At 40.2% G+C, this 19,480-nt stretch overlaps 1 protein-coding gene across 1 annotated transcript in view; it reads right to left on the bottom strand.

The window, feature by feature from the left end:
- Positions 1-19,480, bottom strand: part of LOC128449792 (zinc finger protein 236) — a 56,865-nt gene that overhangs the window by 24,474 nt on the left and 12,911 nt on the right. The window contains exons 7-16 of the mRNA XM_053433096.1: positions 13,874-13,996; positions 11,832-12,005; positions 10,174-10,351; positions 9,562-9,834; positions 9,054-9,257; positions 8,714-8,846; positions 4,928-5,188; positions 4,517-4,749; positions 4,220-4,321; positions 921-1,063 (exon numbers count right to left, since the gene is read on the bottom strand). Coding sequence (XP_053289071.1) covers positions 921-1,063; positions 4,220-4,321; positions 4,517-4,749; positions 4,928-5,188; positions 8,714-8,846; positions 9,054-9,257; positions 9,562-9,834; positions 10,174-10,351; positions 11,832-12,005; positions 13,874-13,996 — 1,824 coding nt within the window. The remainder of the gene's footprint in view (positions 1-920; positions 1,064-4,219; positions 4,322-4,516; positions 4,750-4,927; positions 5,189-8,713; positions 8,847-9,053; positions 9,258-9,561; positions 9,835-10,173; positions 10,352-11,831; positions 12,006-13,873; positions 13,997-19,480) is intronic.

Here is a 19,480-nt window from a genome sequence, read left to right as displayed (position 1 = left end):
AACTGGTCAGAATAGAGGGAAAGATGGATGGAGCCAAATACAGGGAAATCCTTGAAGAAAATCTGATGCAGTCTGCAAAAGACTTGAGACTTGGGCGGAGGTTCATCTTCCAGCAGGACAATGACCCTAAACATACAGCCAGAGCTACAAAGGAATGGTTTGGATTAAAGAATGTTAATGGCTTAAAATGGCCCAGTCAAAGCCCAGACCTCAATCCAATAGAGAATCTATGGCAAGACTTGAAGATTGCGGTTCACAGACGGTCTCCATCCAATCTGACTGAGCTTCATCTTTTTTGCCAAGAAGAATGGACAAACCTTTCCATCTCTATATGTGCAAAGCTGGTAGAGACATACCCCAAAAGACTTGCAGCTGTAATTGCAGCGAAAGGGGGTTCTACCAAGTATTGACCCAGGGGGGTGAATACTTATGCACCCAACAGATGTCAACTTTTTTGTTCTCATTATTGTTTGTGTCACAATAAAATTTATTTTGCACCTCCAAAGTACTATGCATGTTTTGTTGATCAAACGGGAAAAAGTTTATTTAAGCCTATTTGAATTCCAGTTAGTAACAGTACATAATGGGAAAAAGTCCAAGGGGGGTGAATACTTATGCAAGGCACTGTATATGTAATAGGACGGTCAGCAACTTACTTTCAGTAAAATTTCAATTAGTTTGTGTTCTATCATTATGCAAATCTATGCAGCTACTTATTCCAAAATCCAATCTTTTTAATTATCGTCTTTATAAGAAGGAGCCGGTGGTGCAAGGTCAAGACTACATCTACAACTCACTGGACTTAAATTATTAACATACCATGCTATAAAATATTCAGTCACAATATATTAAAAAAGAGTGAGATAAGAGAATTGGAGGCCAGGAAAATGAACGTTAGGCCCAAGCAGTCCCCTACTCACCACCTCATCACTGGGGTCGTGCATCAGATTGGGGGGGTGATAGCTGGAGGACAGTGCCTGGGACTCCAGGGTGCTGGAATCCTGCAGCTGCTGGACAGTGGTGAACTGGGACTGACTGTAGTTCGATTCACTGATGGTGAAGCCTGAAAAGAACCCACAGATAACAATCAGCCTGTGAGTCACTGATCAGATTTAAAACTATGAGCATTGAAATATTGGATCCACACAGAATGGGATTTGTTATTACACATAAATAATCAAATAATTAAGAACTTTTAATAAAAGCGTAAACCAACGCCAAACTGAAGCCAGCAGATTATGTCGTAACAGTATCTGCAACTCAACAAAAATGCAGTTGATAAGTCAATAAAGCCAAACTTCCTCTCAGCAAAAATAATGATTGGAAACTAGGAAACTGAGGGGACTGAGTATATTCAGCTTCAGTCAGCAGCAGAAAGATATTGGATGATTTACAGCAACAGACTACAGCTTTGCCTCTACTCTGTGAACATAATGGCTGTTTCCAAGGCCATATGTCATTCATCGGCTCCTTCTCAAAGAAACTGTTGTTTTCTTGTTGTGTAACAGCTTGCAGAAACCAAAGTATTTGAAAAATGGTCATTCTGTGGCACAGAAGGCACAGTCTAGGTTGTTTTGTCCTAGGAAAGAAAACTCCATACAGGCCGGATTACACAATACATACAAAGGCTTTAATTGAATCATCCTATTTCAGCTAGGTGAATGGATGGATGGGGAAATCTATTGCAGTCAATGGCTGCCTGAAGCAGGAGATGTTTATCTTCCCTGTTGATGCTTTCCCAGAGAGTTACTGCAGCCTCATTCAAGCTCAGGTGACTTTCTCAGTCAGTCAAAGATATTACACCTGTTCAGAATATTGCTTCAGGCATACGTTGAGGATCTTTGTCCTCACAACTAATGAAATGTCATCAATGAGCTTTGATGCACTTGGCACCTTTATACCTCTGCATCCATCCTGCTGCTTCTGTCAGCAATGAAGTTATCAATAAATGCTTGTGTGCCACTGAGAACCACACATTACAAGCCATAACAGATCCACACACTTTATTTGACGGATGAGGTGACATGCTTTGAGTTATGAGCTATTCCTTCTTTTTCCTCTGCACACTTTCCTCTTTCCATCATTTTGATAGAGATGGGTTTTTCCTCTGAATCCATAGAACTTTGCTCCATAACTCTGGAAATGTTCCTTTTGTGTATGTCAGGAAAGTTTGTGACTTAAAGTTTCTTTTATTATGCTTGACCTAAGTGTTGTTTTGCAGGTGGCTGACCTGAGTGCTCACAAGGCTTCAGCAGGAATGCTTTAGATTAGGATGTTTTACATGTTGTATTAGGGCATCCTGCACCTGCCAAGAGAAGAACCTTGAAAGTATTTGCTCTCACCAAGATAATGACGATCCTGACATGAATTCTTGTTCCCTCTCATATCTAATGATTACCTCTGCCACGGAGGTTGTGTTTTAACCCTTGTCCAATATTTCTATGTTTATCCACTGGATTACCGTGCAGGGTCAGAGCAGGTTTTCACTTCCTTAAACATTGCAAGAAAAAACGTTTGTTTTCCCAGATTTCCAAGAGACTAAATAATGAACCGTGATGCAACAAAACTGGCACATTCAGGGAATTGATTGATATGATGAGTGTGTGTAATTTGGTGCAACTTGAATTTAAAGTGGATTGCTAAGGTGTGTGCTCCACTGAGTGCTGCTCTATTGTACTTTCTATCTATTGTACATCAATATTCTAAATATATTCTGCTGATCCTTAAGGCTTGTGTCACTATCATCATCTTCACTTTCCTCCTCAATGTGACAGATGGCTCAACTTAAAACTAAATTGCAACTCTCATCTATCAGTCAACTCTAAGCTACAACGGAGAACTTTAGAGCTGAGGACCTACGGCTGAAACGACACACAGCTGCCAAAGCAACATTTAGGTGTCAAATTGCTTTCCAGCCCTTGTAATTTGTGCACTAGATGCTACATATGTGTTATATATACCGTATAATCCATCAAGGAAAACAGCCAAAAGCTTATTGTTTGTGGTTTTGAAGGTGTATGTTGTCTGGAAGTGTAGTAGCTCAGTATTCATACATTCTATGGCAGAGAGTCACTAAATTTGCTGCAGATCCATTCTGTGAGTCTTAAACAAAGCACAGCACGTCCACCTGTAATATTGGAGCTGCAGCAATTGACTGAACGAGATCCTGAGATAAGAGAGACGTCTGTTGTTAGCAAACACAGCATATCGGACAAACTTTAGGACTTCAATGAAATAATAATGCCAGTAATAATGCTTGAGCCATAACAGCATTATTATTTGTGGCTTCAAATATGATTAGATGCTCAAGAGTCATCTTGCACAAGCTCATGAAGTCTGTACCCTTGAAAATGTAATGACACTCAAGGCCATACGGCCCTGTACTTAAGATGATGAAACTCCAGTTCTGTTCCGGACGGATTTAAAGGATAAAGATAAAGTGGCTCCTGAGAGAATGGAAAAGGTAGATGTGCCAAACAGATGTTTGCTGTCAGTTTGCTCTGCTGCCTGCAGCAGCTGCCCAGGGACCACTGTTCTGATGACACAGATTCCAGACTGGCAAAAACAATCAGTTGGAATGGTGGGAACATGGTGAGTTGTTTGGTGGGAGTAAAGAAGCGATCGTATGTTTGAGAGCACTACACTGTTTTAGACAGTGGAGAGGGAAGAAAGGAAACAGTGAGATACCATGCAATTTCTCAGATGGCTCATGTAACAAATTAATAATTCTGTTTGAATCTAGCTTTTTAACATATAAGAAAACAGCCATTTCACCACAACAGCTGAGCATTGAAAGTTCCTACTGTTCATTAACGTTGGTTTTTTGATGATTTCTCCTTAAAGTATCATGATGTCTTATGTGGTTGCTTGAGGCAAACATTTACACACTGCAACTTCAATTGACCCTCACAGCAGGAAACACTCCAAGGTTATGACTGGAACATAAATGTGTTGCTACAGTTCATTGTTTGTAAGCAAACATTTGTTTTGCACGATAAGAAAGAATACAGTTTAAATAGATTTTCTACTTCTTTGTTTAATAGACAACACCCAGAAGCAAATTTCTCTGCCTTACAGACATTACAGATTTTTTAAATGGTTGCTGTATCCTGACATGAGTAATATCCAGAATGAAAGAGACTTGATGAATGAAATCTGTGTGTGTGTGTGTGTGTGTGTGTGTGTGTGTGTGTGTGTGTGTGTGTGAGTGTGTCCGTACCTTGCGTTAGAGCTTGTTGGTCAAAGGCAGGCTGAGGAAGTGCTGGTGTCTCAAACTGGCTGATATTCTGAGGCAGAGCATGTTGGGTGGCCACATATGAATCTGTCAACACGGAAAAGGATTCTACTTAATTGAATTATAACACTGAACTTTCTTTGTATGTAATGTAAACAGATGTTCATATACCATTGAAATGTCATTAAATAACAGGATAGCTGAGGTCAAGACTACTGCACTGGACCGTTTACATAGTGTTTTCTTTTAGAAAACCCTGAATCCCACATAAGTTATTCTTACCCTCTCCTTGTACCAGGGCCTGATCACTCAGAGGTGCCTCCAGTGTCACTTGTTGACCTCCATTCACAACCTCTGTCTGACTCAGTCCCAACATGTTTTGCTGCTCTACTGAGGTGGCAGGTTGTTGCTGGAGGGAATCACCTTCTATTTCCACCTGCATATCATGGGCCACAGAGCTTTCTCCAAGTGGATCATCTGTTTCCTCGGGTTGCAGCTGCTGGGCCAATTCATACCTGGTTTGGTGGATCAAGAAAAACAAATCATTAGATATAAACACCTCAAATTCTAATTTAGAATTATTTACTTTATTTTTACTTTCTAGTATTCATAGTCCTTTCTTGTATCTAGTGCACTTTATGGTATGTAAGAATGTGCTGAGAAGTCAAACACAACAAGGCATAAGCAAGCAACCTGTGTGTCTTCATGTGCTTCCTGCAGTTGGGTGATGACTTGAAGGTCTTCTGGCAATAGGGACACATGTAAGGTCGTAGGTCACTGTGGGTGGTCATGTGGCGCCGCAGGCTGCCGCTGGTGGTGAACGTGGTGTCGCACATCAGGCACTTGTACGCCTTGAGGCCCGAGTGTGTCCTGATGTGAGCTTTGAGCACTCCAGAGGAGGCGAAACCTCGACTGCACTGGATACACTTGTAGGGTCGTTCTCCCGTATGAGACCTGCCGTGAAAAAAAAGAATGGCAGTTAAGCATTAAAGTGCAGTTTCAGTATTTTGTCTTAAAGGATTATGCTCAGAATTAAATTTCATAGTATTAAATTGTGAAATTACTTGAAAAGGTTTACATGTTCTAATGGTCAGAAAATGAATCACTGTTCTCATCCTGTCCATTGCTGCAGCACCTCTTTTCAGCCTATGTCTGAAACTGGCTACCGTCTCTTTGAGACATTTTGCTTAATATGAGTTTGTTGGGGGCTTGTAGTAACATTTTGAACAATCTAAAATGTGGAAATATTTGTACTGTAAAACCAGAAATATTTCGGAGAAAAAACTAAATGAACAGAAACCACTACATGATAATGTGGAAGTTGCATGCTTAGCTCAGAGTGAGCTGTCATGACAATTTATAACTCAAACCCCCTGATGTATTTTTTTAGGTGTTGCTGTTCCAAATTCAACAGGGATCCAGGGAACTGTCACTGGTGGCAGATATTGATGCTCTATTTGAGATACGAGCCATTATCCTAAATCTGCCAGCAAGGAAGACAAATGGAGGGGTGCCAACCATCTAAAAGGCATTGCAAGGACGACAGCAGCATGATATAGATTAAGTTCTCAGTATTGAAATGAAGACAAATGATATCAAAATGAAAACCCTAGCGAGATACATAGATAAGAAAAGTAGAGTGCTCAGGCTACTTATCTTTCTTAGTGCTGCTGTTTCAATGTTCTATATCTTATTTAAGATTGACAAGGTCATGTTTAAGTTAGTTTAACAAAGGGCTTGTACTGTTCATCTATGTCAGGATTTAAAACAAGTCACTAATGAAAAGGTACATTTCCGGAGAGGACCTTTACAAACAGTATTGAATTTAGAATACTATGGATATGAGTTTAATAGGTTGTTTTGTTTCTTGTTTGATGGTATATTGGGGACTTAAAGCTTAGGCCAAAGTTAACTTCCCAAGCTGAACACTATTATCTGTAGCTGTCTGATAGGAGCCTAGGTTTTTGAGAACTATAAACAGATTTTCTGAGATTTGCAACTGTAAAGACTCAATCAATGTCCTAGTTGTAGAGGTCAAACCATTTCTGTAATATTGTAAATGGTAAACATTCTTTCTCTTGGGAAAATATTTAAGCAGACATTTTGGATTGAGAGTGGTGAAAAGGCGTCACCTCAATCAGCATATTGACTTGTTCTCTGAGGACTTATTATGCAAACCAAAATGGTTGGTAAATATCTTATAGAACTAGCAGTGACCTGTGGTATTTCCCAAGGCTCCATCCTTGGCAAACTTTTGTTCTCCTTTTGTATAAATACTTCTGTTACGACATATTATCCATAAAAACTACTACTTTCCAGAAAAAATGGCATCTTCCATTTCATACGATTTTGTCACACCATTAAGTTTTGGACGTTCCCAGCCATTCTCAAGCTATAGTAAAAATAAATCTAATATCAAACCTTCAGCCGGTATAACTGAGTCAGTGTCCTCTGAGGTTAAAGGTCACAAATGTTTCCCAATTATACTTCCTACAATTAAATTCTGAAAAATCTGGCCTTTCCTCTCTAATGCTCATACAAAGAACATCATACGTGCTTTCCTATCATCATGTATTGATTTCACCTAGTAATTGGTATTAATGGTGTGTGTGTATATATATATACAGTGGAGGAAATAATTATTTGATCCCTCGCTGATTTTGTAAGTTTGCCCATTCACAAAGACACAAACAGTCTATAATTTTAATGGTAGGTTTATTACAATAGTGAGAGATGGAATATCAAAAGGAAAATCCAGGAAATCACTTTAAATAAAATATATAAACAGACTTGCATTTTATCGAGTGAAATAAGTATTTGATCCCCTGCCAATAAATGGCTTAGTACTTGGTGGCAAAACCCTTGTTGGCAAGCACAGAGGTCAGACGTTTCTTGTAGTTAATTACCAGGTTTGGGCACGTATCAAGAGGAATCTTGGTCCACTACTCTTTGCAAATCATCTGCAAATCCTTAAGGTTTCGAGGCTGTCGCTTCGCAACTCGAAGCTTCAGCTCCTTCCACAGATTTTCGACGGGATTAAGGTCCGGAGACTGACTTGGCCACTCCATGACCTTAATGTGTTTCCTTTTGAGCCACTCCTTTGTTGCCTTGGCCGTATGTTTTGGGTCATTGTCCTGCTGGAAGACCCATCCACGACCCATTTTCAGTGCTCTGGCGGAGGGAAGAAGGTTGTCACTCAGGATTTTACGGTACATGGCCCCGTCCATCTTTCCATCAATGCGGTGAAGTCGTCCTGTCCCCTTAGCAGAGAAACACCCCCAAAGCATAATGCTTCCACCTCCATACTTGACGGTGGGGATGGTGTTCTTGGGGTCATAGTCAGTATTTTTCCTCCTCCAAACACGGCGAGTCGAGTTGATGCCAAAGAGCTCAATTTTGGTTTCATCTGACCACAGCACTTGCTCCCAAGACTTCTCTGAATCATTCAGGTGATCATTGACGAACTTCAGACGGGCCTGTACATGTGCATTCTTGAGCAGGGGGACCTTGCGGGCACTGCAGGATCTTAATCCATTGCGGCGTAGTGTGTTCCCAATGGTTTTCTTGGTGACTGTGGTCCCAGCTGCCTTGAGATCATTAGCAAGCTCCTCGCGTGTAGTTCTTGGATCATTTCTCACCTTCCTCATCATCAGTGATACCCCACGAGGTGAGATTTTGCAAGGAGCCCCAGAACGAGGACGATTGATGGTTGTTTTGTGCGTCTTCCATTTTCGAACGATCGCACCAACAGTTGTCTCCTTCTCACCCAGCTTCTTGCCTATGGTCTTGTAGCCCAATCCAGCCTTGTGCAGGTCTACAATCTTGTCCCTGATGTCCTTAGACAACTCTTTGGTCTTGCCCATGGTGGAGAGTTTGGAGTCTGACTGATGAATGCATGTACAGGTGTCTTTTATACAGGTGATTGGTGACTGATTGACACACAGGTGTCTTTGCTGCAGGTAACATGTTTTTTTCAGTGTATCTAAGGAGTAGGAGTATTTAACCTGTCTGTGGGAGCCAGAATTGTTGATGGTTGGCAGGGGATCAAATACTTATTTCACTCGATAAAATGCAAGTCTGTTTATATATTTTATTTAAAGTGATTTCCTGGATTTTCCTTTTGATATTCCATCTCTCACTATGGTAATAAACCTACCATTAAAATTATAGACTGTTTGTGTCTTTGTGAATGGGCAAACTTACAAAATCAGCGAGGGATCAAATAATTATTTCCTCCACTGTATATATATACACAGTGTATACAAGTGGGACACCGGCATAGTTGGATGGTGACGTAAATTGAAGAGGCTTTAAATAGAGTTAGTGTATATAAATTATTTTTAGTGGCTCAAACAAAAATTGCTGCGGAATATAATTATCTAATTAGTTTGGTCTAGTTTGGCATCCAACTGTCAAATAGAAGAGAGATAAATAATCCCCATCCAAGTTTCAACAACCAGTGTTATAAAGAAGCCTTACCTGACATGCTGTTTCAGATGGCTTGATTTCTTATAGGCCTTACTGCAGAACTGGCACTTATAAGGCCGGTCACTGCCCACCACCTCCAGGTACTGCTGGAAAGCCAGTCGTGGGTTCTGGGATGGGATGAGGCCTGTTAAGAAAAACATGGATAAACAACATAGGTCTTGAGAGAAGGGTTATTTGATTTTGTGCAGAAACACAAGCAAGAAAGCCACTGGAAAATGCACTCCACTTCATCAAGGACACCTGAAGATGTATGTGCATGCTTACAATCAGGAAACAGATGGAACATCACAACGTATATATATAACATATGCCTGCCGACATGAGCCCTTACTGAAGTCTGTGATGAGGATGGGTTCCTGCAGGGGGATGTCAGGAAGAGGTAGATTACTCTTCGACACTTTGGCTTTGTTGGATTTCCGTGGAAATTTGTGTTTCTTGTGCTGCACGCTTTTGAAATGAGAAGCAACATGTGTTTTTCTGTGGCCTGATGTTCGGAAGATCTTGTCACAGTGAGGGCAGGCGAAAGGACGGACACCTGAGCAGAGTGGGAAAGAGCAGTGCATATGCAGAATTAGGTTGACATATGATACAAACTTGAGAAATTCCAAATTTAACTCAGAATTACTATCTCTAAACCAATCTAAACAAACAATATGAAAGTCAAACATATTCCAAAAACGTGAGCTCCTGTTATTATATTTATTTTTGGCTACAAAAGGCCTTTTGATTACCAAGAGACAATATGGATTCCTATAGAACCAATTTACAGCACAAGAAAAAGTGACAGTTATATGAAACCGTATAAGAACAAAGCCGCAATGAGAAATAAAGCTTCTCACCTGTATGCAGCCGCATGTGTACCTTCATGCTGCCAGAAGTGGAGAAGCACTTCAGACAGCACTGACACTCAAAAGCCTTAATACCCGTGTGCGTTTTCATGTGTGCTGTGAGGGTGCTCTTGACGGCAAAAGCTCTGAAACACTGTTTGCATTTGAAAGGCTTCTCGTGGGTGTGGATGCGGATGTGGCGAACAAGGTCACTTGGTTTCTTGAACTCCTTGGAGCAGTACGGGCAACCATGCCAGCGTACACCATTCTCTTCCCTGATGGAGCCTGGAAAAAGAAAAGCATGAGGCAGCTGTTCATCGTTCATGTCAGTTGAAAAATCATGCCTATTTAATTTGATCAGAAGCAGGAAGGCAAAACATTATTTTAAGTTCATATAAATGCAGATATCTTCAAGCTTTGGAATGTTTAGTCAATTACTGAACTAATAGCATGAATAAGAATTGGATATGATAAATTTACTAAGTAAACGTAGCTGGGTTTAAATTTTAGGATTTTTCCAAAGAGACAATGAGGGTCAATTAGTAATTTCACTGAAAGGCACCATCAACCCTGTAGAGTTTGAACACAAATTCAAATCAAATAGGCATGAAATTTACCCCCTACCTGGCATCTGTATGGGTTTCTTGAAAATGCTCCTTTTCTTCTCCCTGAATGGTTTGTCTGGGCCTTGCACTTTCTTGCTTTCTACAGCAGTGCCATCTGTGGTCTCGTTCTGCGATTCTCTCGACATGGCGTCACCCTGTGGCTGGACCACACTCAGCCCACTGTTCTCCAGAGCTTGCTGCAGGTACAGAAGAGAAATGTGCTCACAGGCAGGCAATGCATATTAGTTAATACAAGTTAATATATACCAATCAAATCATTTCAAACATAATAAAAAATCAAGAAAGATAACAAAAAAAGATATATAAACTAATTATGTAAATAACAGTTATTATTGTAATTTAATATTAAAAAATATTGGGTATGGCTTGTCATGATTTGGCAAATACTGACAGAAAAGCCATGGTCTGAAACCAAATTTCAGTGTTGATCACAGCAAATTGTGCTGCAGATCACAGGCTCTATTCAACGCTCCTGCAGAACTCATCCATAAAGCTTTCCAGCAGAAATTCATTACAATACTGTATCTTTCCCCCCAGACGGATCCATCCGCGTGAAAAACCCTGTGTCATGATTCTGGCTTTTAGCTGTGGTTTCCCAGTTTGCTCTGTGGTTTTCTCCTCTCTCTTGTCTGTTTGCAGAGAGAGAGAGAGAGAGCGAGAGAGCGAGAGCGAGTGTCTGTGTGTGCGTGTGCGTGTGTGTGTGTGTGTGTGTGTGTGTCCCACTTCTGGAAACCTTTGTCCATTTAGTACTCTGTGATAAGGCAGTATAAGAGCACGGGCTCTCCTCTCACTCATCGACAGATGGTGGTTATCAACTACTGGTAGACACTCGGCCGCATCTCATTATTACTCAGGGACTTTTTGATTCCGCATGTTTGCTCCTTGTCTCACTGTTTGTCTCTCTGCTCAGGATCACCTTCACCTTCATCTGCCTGCACGCACACCACCGGCACAGTAAGCTCTAGGTTCAGTGTCATTACCTACCCTCACTCCTGCACTCTCCAGTCTGCCCTCCGTTCACATGCTCCACACTCCAGTCTGCCTCATCCACCCTCTCCCACACCCTCCTCCAGGCAAATCGGTTATTTTACATATCCTGTAAATAAACTGTTTAAATATTTTCAGTGCTCCGTGAGCTTGTGCTCTGCTCACTGGTCCACTCTAAACACCCTGCCATTCAGTGGGCAAAGGAAAGCACTCTGAAAGAGTACGGTTTCTTGGTTTCACACAAACATCATTCCAGGGAAATTTTTGAGTTTAAGGAATATATTTCTTCTTTCATCTCTCTCTCTCTGTGTCCCGATATATTGCCTTTGCAGCCTTTGTTATCCATCTAAATCAAGTCCATATAAATGGTTCCACTGACTCTAACCTGACAGCTGACTGGTGTGCGTGTTGGTTTTCCTAATTGCAAGCACCCTGCAGACAGGAAGACAAGGAACATTTTCCATATAACGAAATTGTTCTCACTTAAATCTTGAAGAGACATCCAGAGACCTGGATCTGAGGTGGTGCATCTCTTTAAGCTGAATGTTTGAATAATAAAGGTTTGGTCTGCAGCATGTGGTTTCCAGTCAGCCTGCAGGGTCCAGAGTACTACTGGCTTTTGTTCCTATCATCTAATACATTTAGTGCGAGTGCATCTGTTTCACTCACCTGCAAGATGTCCTGGTTGATGGAGGTTTCCATGGTAAGAGCTGCCTCTGGAGGTTGGGGCTGCGCCGTCTCCCCACTGACCTGTGCAGACAGCTCAAGAAGTTGCTGGATGACATCTGTCACCCCTTCGCCGCCCTCTGACACCCCTGATTCCTGGCCTGTCGTCTCTGTCTCCTACGGGGGAAGAAAGAGGGAAGGGAATGAGGAGCAATGTGACAAAGGGACAGAGCTAGAATTAGGGCTTCTGTGGAGCGTGGAACTAGCAAAGCCTTATGGAACCAAAAGTTAATAAGTCTCTGAATCAGTGACTCTTTGATATATCATGAATCGTGCCAATAAAGACACAAACATGAAGACAGGGGCTATGCGTACATACACTGATGGTGCCTCATTTTGCTCTCCAAACAGCCTCAGTTCTTCATGTCATGGATTTAACAAGTCATTGACATGATTGCATGACATAATGTCTAGACATTCATGCAGCCAATTTCCTCTTCTATCACTTCCCAAAGGTTTTCTGTTGGATTCAGATGTTGTGAGCAGGGAATTCACTGACATTACTGCACTCATTGTCATGTCTTCGGAGCCAGTTTGAGACTAATGTTTTGTGACATGGTGCATTGTCAAGCTGGACGTTGACATTAGAAGATAGTAAATTATGGCCATAAAGGGATGAGTATTGTCAAAAGTACTCAGATAGGCTATGGCTTTCAAATGATGAAAACAAAGAAGAAAACATGCCCTGCAGCATTACACCATCATCTGCCTGGACTGTTGACAAAAGGCAGGTTGGGTTTTTGGATTCATGCTGTTGATGCCAGAATATAACCCAACTATCTGTGTGCCTCGGCCAAGATCTATATCAGACCAAGGTTTTACAACTTGGAAAGACATGAATCAAATGATTTAGTGATGAAGACAGAGATCAGTACCGAAACAAAAACAAAACATGTGGTTTATATGTCCTGCTTCCAGCATGCCCAACCCAGACACCTCGTCTGAGTGTTCGGGAGATTTTCCTGTTGTTTGATCCAGAAAATCTCCTGCTGCACCCTTCATATATATACAAGGCAAACTCTAAATTTTCATGTCTGATACAGCTTGAGGCAGTTTTTACTGTCTTGAGGAAAAATCGTAGGAGATACAAAGATTCAAAAATCCTCACACCAGCCTGTCTGACACTGACATTCATGCAATGGTCAAAGTCAGTGAGATCACATGGTTTCCTCACTGTGATGTTTGATGGGAACCTAAACTGAATCTCTTGACCATGATGTACATGATTGCATGAGCTGCACTGGTGCAACGTTGATGTATTATTACCACTGCTGTAGAAAAGGGAGGCTCAACTCTGCATTTCAGACTCTGAGCCAGGGAAAATCTAGCACAAAAGCTCCTCGATTGTCAGAAGGGAAAAAGCTTAACAGCAATTGAAGCGGAATGCTAAACAAGTTTTTGGAATTGGGCACAGTGAAAAGCCAATTGTGAAATATAACCAGCTTTATTATCTAGCAGTAAACAGAGGAATGAAAAGAGGCAACACGTTGAAGGGAAAGTAAAAGCCTGAATTTTAACAAACAACATGGGTATAAGATAAAGCTACCAACTACCTGGAAAGTTGATTTGTTTGATGAAACTAAAGCAACAAATCAATTTTTGCCAATAATGCTTCGTATCAGTCCTGCCGTTGTTCCCTTGTTTCTTTGTCCCTGCCATATTTCCATTAAAAAGACTATTAAAAGGGCTTATCTCATTCCCAGTAAAATGGTGACTTCATAAATTGTCTTCTAATGAAAAAATAAGAGTAAACAAAGTTATCTTTTTGACATAAAAGTGAGCCACTAACATGACCTGTGAGCCATAGAACCTTATTCTCTCTCTATCTCTGTGTGATTAAAGACATTGACTTCTAACATAAATCATAACTAACTGTGCCAAGAACTACAGTATATATTAACCTTTTACAGAACAGTCAAGAGACTGAAACTACTTTGGGGGATTCAAGAGTTTTTGCTGTTGTTTTCGACATGCTGCTCTCTCACCTGAGTGCTGGAGGGCACCTCGATCACAGAGATGTGCATCTTGCTGATGTGGGCGTTCAGGCTACCCAGCTTCTTAAATACACAGCTGCAGTCCATGCATGGAAACAGGGGTACCCCTTTTGTCTGTTACACAACAACAACAGATAAAAAACCACATGCACACATAAACAAGATATTATTACTTGGCTATTAAGCAAATGTTGCCCATCTCAAAGGTTCCAAGGTTCAAAGACTTTATAGTCATATGCAGAAATAACAAGTTATCAATGCAATGAAATTCGTAGTTCTCTTGTCTCTGCCTGGTGACATTAGTTATTAAATTAAAATTATAAATTAAAAAACTAGACACATCGAAAGAAAAATGGAAACATTCAATTAAGTATACAAATATATATATATATACTGGAAACTAAGGTTTAAATTATAAATAAAAGGGATACGAGATAAACAGCTGAGGTGATTTTAATAGAAGTATTCCAGTCACCGAACGTTGGAATACATATTAAGAAATTATCTCTATTGTCACAGTCACAAAATATGTACAGGAATGCAGAACCATGTACAGTTGTTAGAACAAAGCTGATGGTACTGATTGACCCTCTATTGATAATTGTTTGTTTACAAGGCCTCAGAGATAATAGGCTTAGCACCGCCAACAGTCTTGTAATGGATCACCGTTTCACACGGTGATTGATTGAGATTATCATTTTCCACAACAAAGCAACACTGCGTGACTAACAACAGCACCCTCTGCAGCCACACATGGTGATTATTTTTGATGGGCTTAGTATTCAAGCAATTAAGTGATATTCATGTAGTGAAAAAAACAACAAATCAATCTGTTGACCAGAGGTCTGACTGTGTAGTCCCAATCGGTGAACTGAAACAAAAGAAGCACTACTGCTTTGACATATACATCAAATTTTGTTTAGGATTTACCAATCTACAGAGCAACATAGCTGGGCCTGATTCTGGAAGTTTAAGCTCCAAATATAAAGACGTTTTAGACGTCTGCTAAAATCGGGTCCGGCAAATTCCCGAGATACCTTTCACACATGAAGAGCGGAACAAAATACAATTTGAAAACAATTTCTATTGAATGCTCACACTGTACGAGTAAACTATCTGTATCTAATTAATGTTGTAAATAAAAAACTATTATATCTGCTTTTTTTTCTCAGGATGTTGGATGGGGCAACGCAACAGCACCCGTCTTAACAAGTCGCCACTGATTCAAGCAAAGAATGACGCAGGAGACAGTATATGGCGCAAAAATTCTGCGTCAGAATTTTATTTTTTATAGCGCATCAACGCTGGATTCGTCCCTTAAAGCTCTTGAATATCTTTTTTTCAAGATGGCTGGCAGGGAAAACTCCAGAGAATGTCAGCAGCAACTGACTCGACACAAGTTCAGTTCAAGTCTTAAAGCAGCTCCAGTCAGATATGCACTTCTTGTAGGATATAATACCTGCTCTCCAAAGTTACATCGTGCAAAACAAGTTTTCAGAATGAAGAGTGGGATTGAAAGCAGCACCAAACTAATTATGAAGCTCCTATCATGTTGCTTTAAGGACACTACACTTAGTGTGTCTTCTGGAGTCTGAATGTCTAAGTTGTACATGATGGGTCTGACATAGGGAGATCTTTCATAGCTGGTAAATAGTATATGAACAGAAAACATAAGGAGAGGTTGTAAATACTGACATAAACTTCACTATGTGTTGTAAGAGGTCTCGGCATGAGGGTGGTTGCATTGATATATTTGCCTTTTTCCTGGTATTGTGTTTATCCATAGGAAAATGGATTGCTTGTAATTACATTGTCCCCCTTGGTTAACTCAAGATCTGCTCAAGAGTATGCACTTTAATTTACAAGAGTGAAACATTTTTCAGTTGTTATCTAATTGCGATAAGAGCATCTATAGGAATAATGAACTGTTGTGAGCACCACCACCTGAGGGCCCCCTTCAATATTATGATGTAAAAAATGCAAAAGGGGGCGCTTGCTAAGATATGTCATCCCTCTATCCCTTAAGTTCAATTTAATTCCAGGCATTAAGCATAATATTCAGAGTCAATAAAAATGATGAATTGTTATGTGTTGTACTCTTCTGCTTTCTGGTCTGTCAATCTAATGAATTGGGGAGGAAGCAGTGCTGATGCTGGGATAGGAAACAGTGGCATTTGTTGAATTTGCCTGAGGGAAGCTCAGGGTGAGCAGGTTTCTACCATGGACACAAGATGTTGCTGAAAAAATATCTGTAAATTTAGCCACTGGAAAAAATATTTTTGCTTCTGAATGACAGTAAATGGTGGTAGCCAAATAAACATTAAAGAAACGTATGAGAGTTGTAAAACTGTAAATCCAAATCTTAGGGTATAGAGTGTGCCACTACAAAAAGAAGTGTGACAGAAGATGATGCCTCAGTGGATAGGGTTTGTTTACAAGAAGTGGAGCGAGCTTGAAGATGGTTGAACTCCAGAGTCACTGTAAACGATGAATTTTGAGTATGTTTGTGAGAATGCGTAGGGCACTTCAGAGCTCCAGTGAGGTGTTCTCAGTTCTCAGATTATGTGTGTGGGGCAGATGAGTGTGAACAAGTGTAGGTCATTTAGGAAAAAGATGGATGGAATGTCATGTGAGTGGTTGTGAATGTTGAATCAGATGGTCGGACATGTATCCTAGACATCCAATGTCAGAAAGATTGAGGCGAAAAATAACAGATGATGATAATCATTATTATTATCTTATACAATTATTAGTATTATCGTATTATAATTCTTGAACGTCCCCACTAATCCTCTTTGCCAAACTGTAATTATTATTATTAATAAAAACAAAAAGTGTTCCTTGTCATTTTAAATTGTTAACTGGCCTTTATTTACTGGTGTATTTATTTTTTGTAATGGTCAGTCAATGTCTTGTCTCTTGTCTTGCAAAGCCAAATACAATTGAAAATATTCAGCACAGTGTAGTACCAGGTTAAAAACACATTTTTTATTTTGCTTTATAAAGCAACATACTATTTTGTCATGAAAATAGATTATTGACTATGCTTGTAGTCTCACGACTTTGGATCACACACTAATGAAAGAACTATCTTCTCCAACATCCTGACTTTGTGATGAGCAAAGGTTTTATAAGCCATTCGTAAGTCATTCATAAGCGCACAGTGTTACAGCCAGTGTTAGAGTCTCAAACTTACCTACACCATACATAACAAAACACTTTATTGGATTTAGCCATGAGGATTTTACTCCTCTGGCTCTTCAGTATGCATCTGCTCATGAAATCTGTTGCGAACAATGCCTGAACATAATTTATTCATAAAGCCAGTCAATCATAGGGACAACCTCATCTAGAACTGGGAAGCTGAAGAACACTTGTGAAAATTAGATGCATTATTCAAATTGTCCTGCTGTTTGGCTTTCCAGAAGTAATTCAATCAATTGGCCCCAGCGCAGGCTTTTAGCATGTACAATCATAGTGGCAAGTGAGAAAGGGGAGGAAAATTAATATTTTCATATTTAATACAGTCCAAACATACAGATTTAAAAACAGAAAAAGAGAAAGTGTACGAAATAACTCAGTTGGCGACTTCGCCAATTTAGCCACTTGAAGGAGTTAATAATTCAACATTTTACTCAAACTTGCTGCGTTCTCCATAAACAACTCAGTGACCACTCATTATAGTTACAGTTACTTCCTCAAATAGTTGCAAAACCCTATGTTTACATCAACCAAAGAAGTTGTAGCAACGTTATTTAATGTAGGCTTGATGTTCTTCATTTTGTCTAAACTTCATTCAGGAATATTACATACAGTGCCTTGCATAAGTATTCACCCCCTTTGGACTTTTCTACATTTTGTCATGGTATAACCACAGATTAAAATTTATTTCATCGTGAGTTTATGTAATGGACCAACACAAAATAGTGCATCATTTGGAAGTGGGGGGAAATATTACATGGATTTCACAATTATTTACAAATAAAAATCTGAAAAGTGTTGAGTGCATATGTATTCACCCCCTTTACTGTGAAACCCCTAACAAAGATCTGGTGCGACCAATTGCATTCACAAGTCACATAATTAGTAAATAGGGTACACCTGTCTGCAATTTAATCTCAGTATAAATACACCTGTTCTGTGACGGACTCAGAGTTTGTTGGAGATCATTACTGAACAAACAGCATCATGAAGACCAAGGAGCTCACCAAACAGGTCAGGGATAAAGTTGTGGAGAAATATGAAGCAGGGTTAGGTTATAAAAAAATATCCAGAGCTTTGAACATCTCTCTGAGCACCATAAAATCCATCATAAGAAAATGGAAAGAATATGGCACAACCGCAAACCTACCAAGAGGAGGCCGTCCACCCAAACTGAAGAGTCGGACAAGGAGAAAATTAATCAGAGAAGCAACCAGGAGGCCCATGGTTACTCTGGAGGAGTTGCAGAGATCCACAGCTGAGGTGGGAGAATCTGTCCACAGGACAACTATTAGTCGTCTACTCCACAAATCGGGCCTTTATGGAAGAGTCGCAAGAAGAAAGCCATTGTTGAAAGGGATCCATAAAAAATCCCGTTTGGAGTTTGCCAGAAGCCATGTGGGAGACACAGCAAACATGTGGAAGAAGGTGCTCTGGTCAGATGAGACCAAAATTGAACTTTTTGGCCTCAATGCAAAACGCTATGTGTGGCGAAAACCCAACACTGCCCATCACCCTGAGCACACCATCCCAACAGTGAAACATGGTGGTGGTAGCATCATGCTGTGGGGATGCTTCTCTTCAGCAGGTACAGGGAAACTGGTCAGAATAGAGGGAAAGATGGATGGAGCCAAATACAGGGAAATCCTTGAAGAAAATCTGATGCAGTCTGCAAAAGACTTTAGACTGGGGCGGAGGTTCATCTTCCAGCAGGACAATGACCCTAAACATACAGCCAGAGCTACAAAGGAATGGTTTGGATTAAAGAATGTTAATGTCTTAAAATGGCCCAGTCAAAGCCCAGACCTCAATCCAATAGAGAATCTATGGCAAGACTTGAAGATTGCGGTTCACAGACGGTCTCCATCCAATCTGACTGAGCTTCATCTTTTTTGCCAAGAAGAATGGACAAACCTTTCCATCTCTAGATGTGCAAAGCTGGTAGAGAAATACCCCAAAAGACTTGCAGCTGTAATTGCAGCGAAAGGGGATTCTACCAAGTATTGACACAGGGGGGTGAATACTTATGCACCCAACAGATGTCAACTTTTTTGTTCTAATTATTGTTTGTGTCACAATAAAAATTATTTTGCACCTCCAAAGTACTATGCATGTTTTGTTGATCAAACGGGAAAAAGTTTATTTAAGTCTATTTGAATTCCAGTTAGTAACAGTACATAATGGGAAAAAGTCCAAGGGGGGTGAATACTTATGCAAGGCACTGTATTGGACTGACTCATGTTGGATGTTTCCAGTGAGAAAATATAAGTAGTGACTCTGGCTGCTCTAGAAACAGTATTTAGTTCTGATACTTGATCCCACAAGCCATGTTTTAAAAATAAACCATGATGTCACTGAATGATTGACTGATGAAGGCTGTAACATTGTAATTATCTC

This window comes from Pleuronectes platessa, chromosome 10 (genome assembly GCF_947347685.1).
Source record: "Pleuronectes platessa chromosome 10, fPlePla1.1, whole genome shotgun sequence".
In the NCBI taxonomy this organism is placed as follows: Eukaryota; Metazoa; Chordata; class Actinopteri; order Pleuronectiformes; family Pleuronectidae; genus Pleuronectes; species Pleuronectes platessa.
This window is presented reverse-complemented; position numbering and strand designations above follow the sequence as displayed.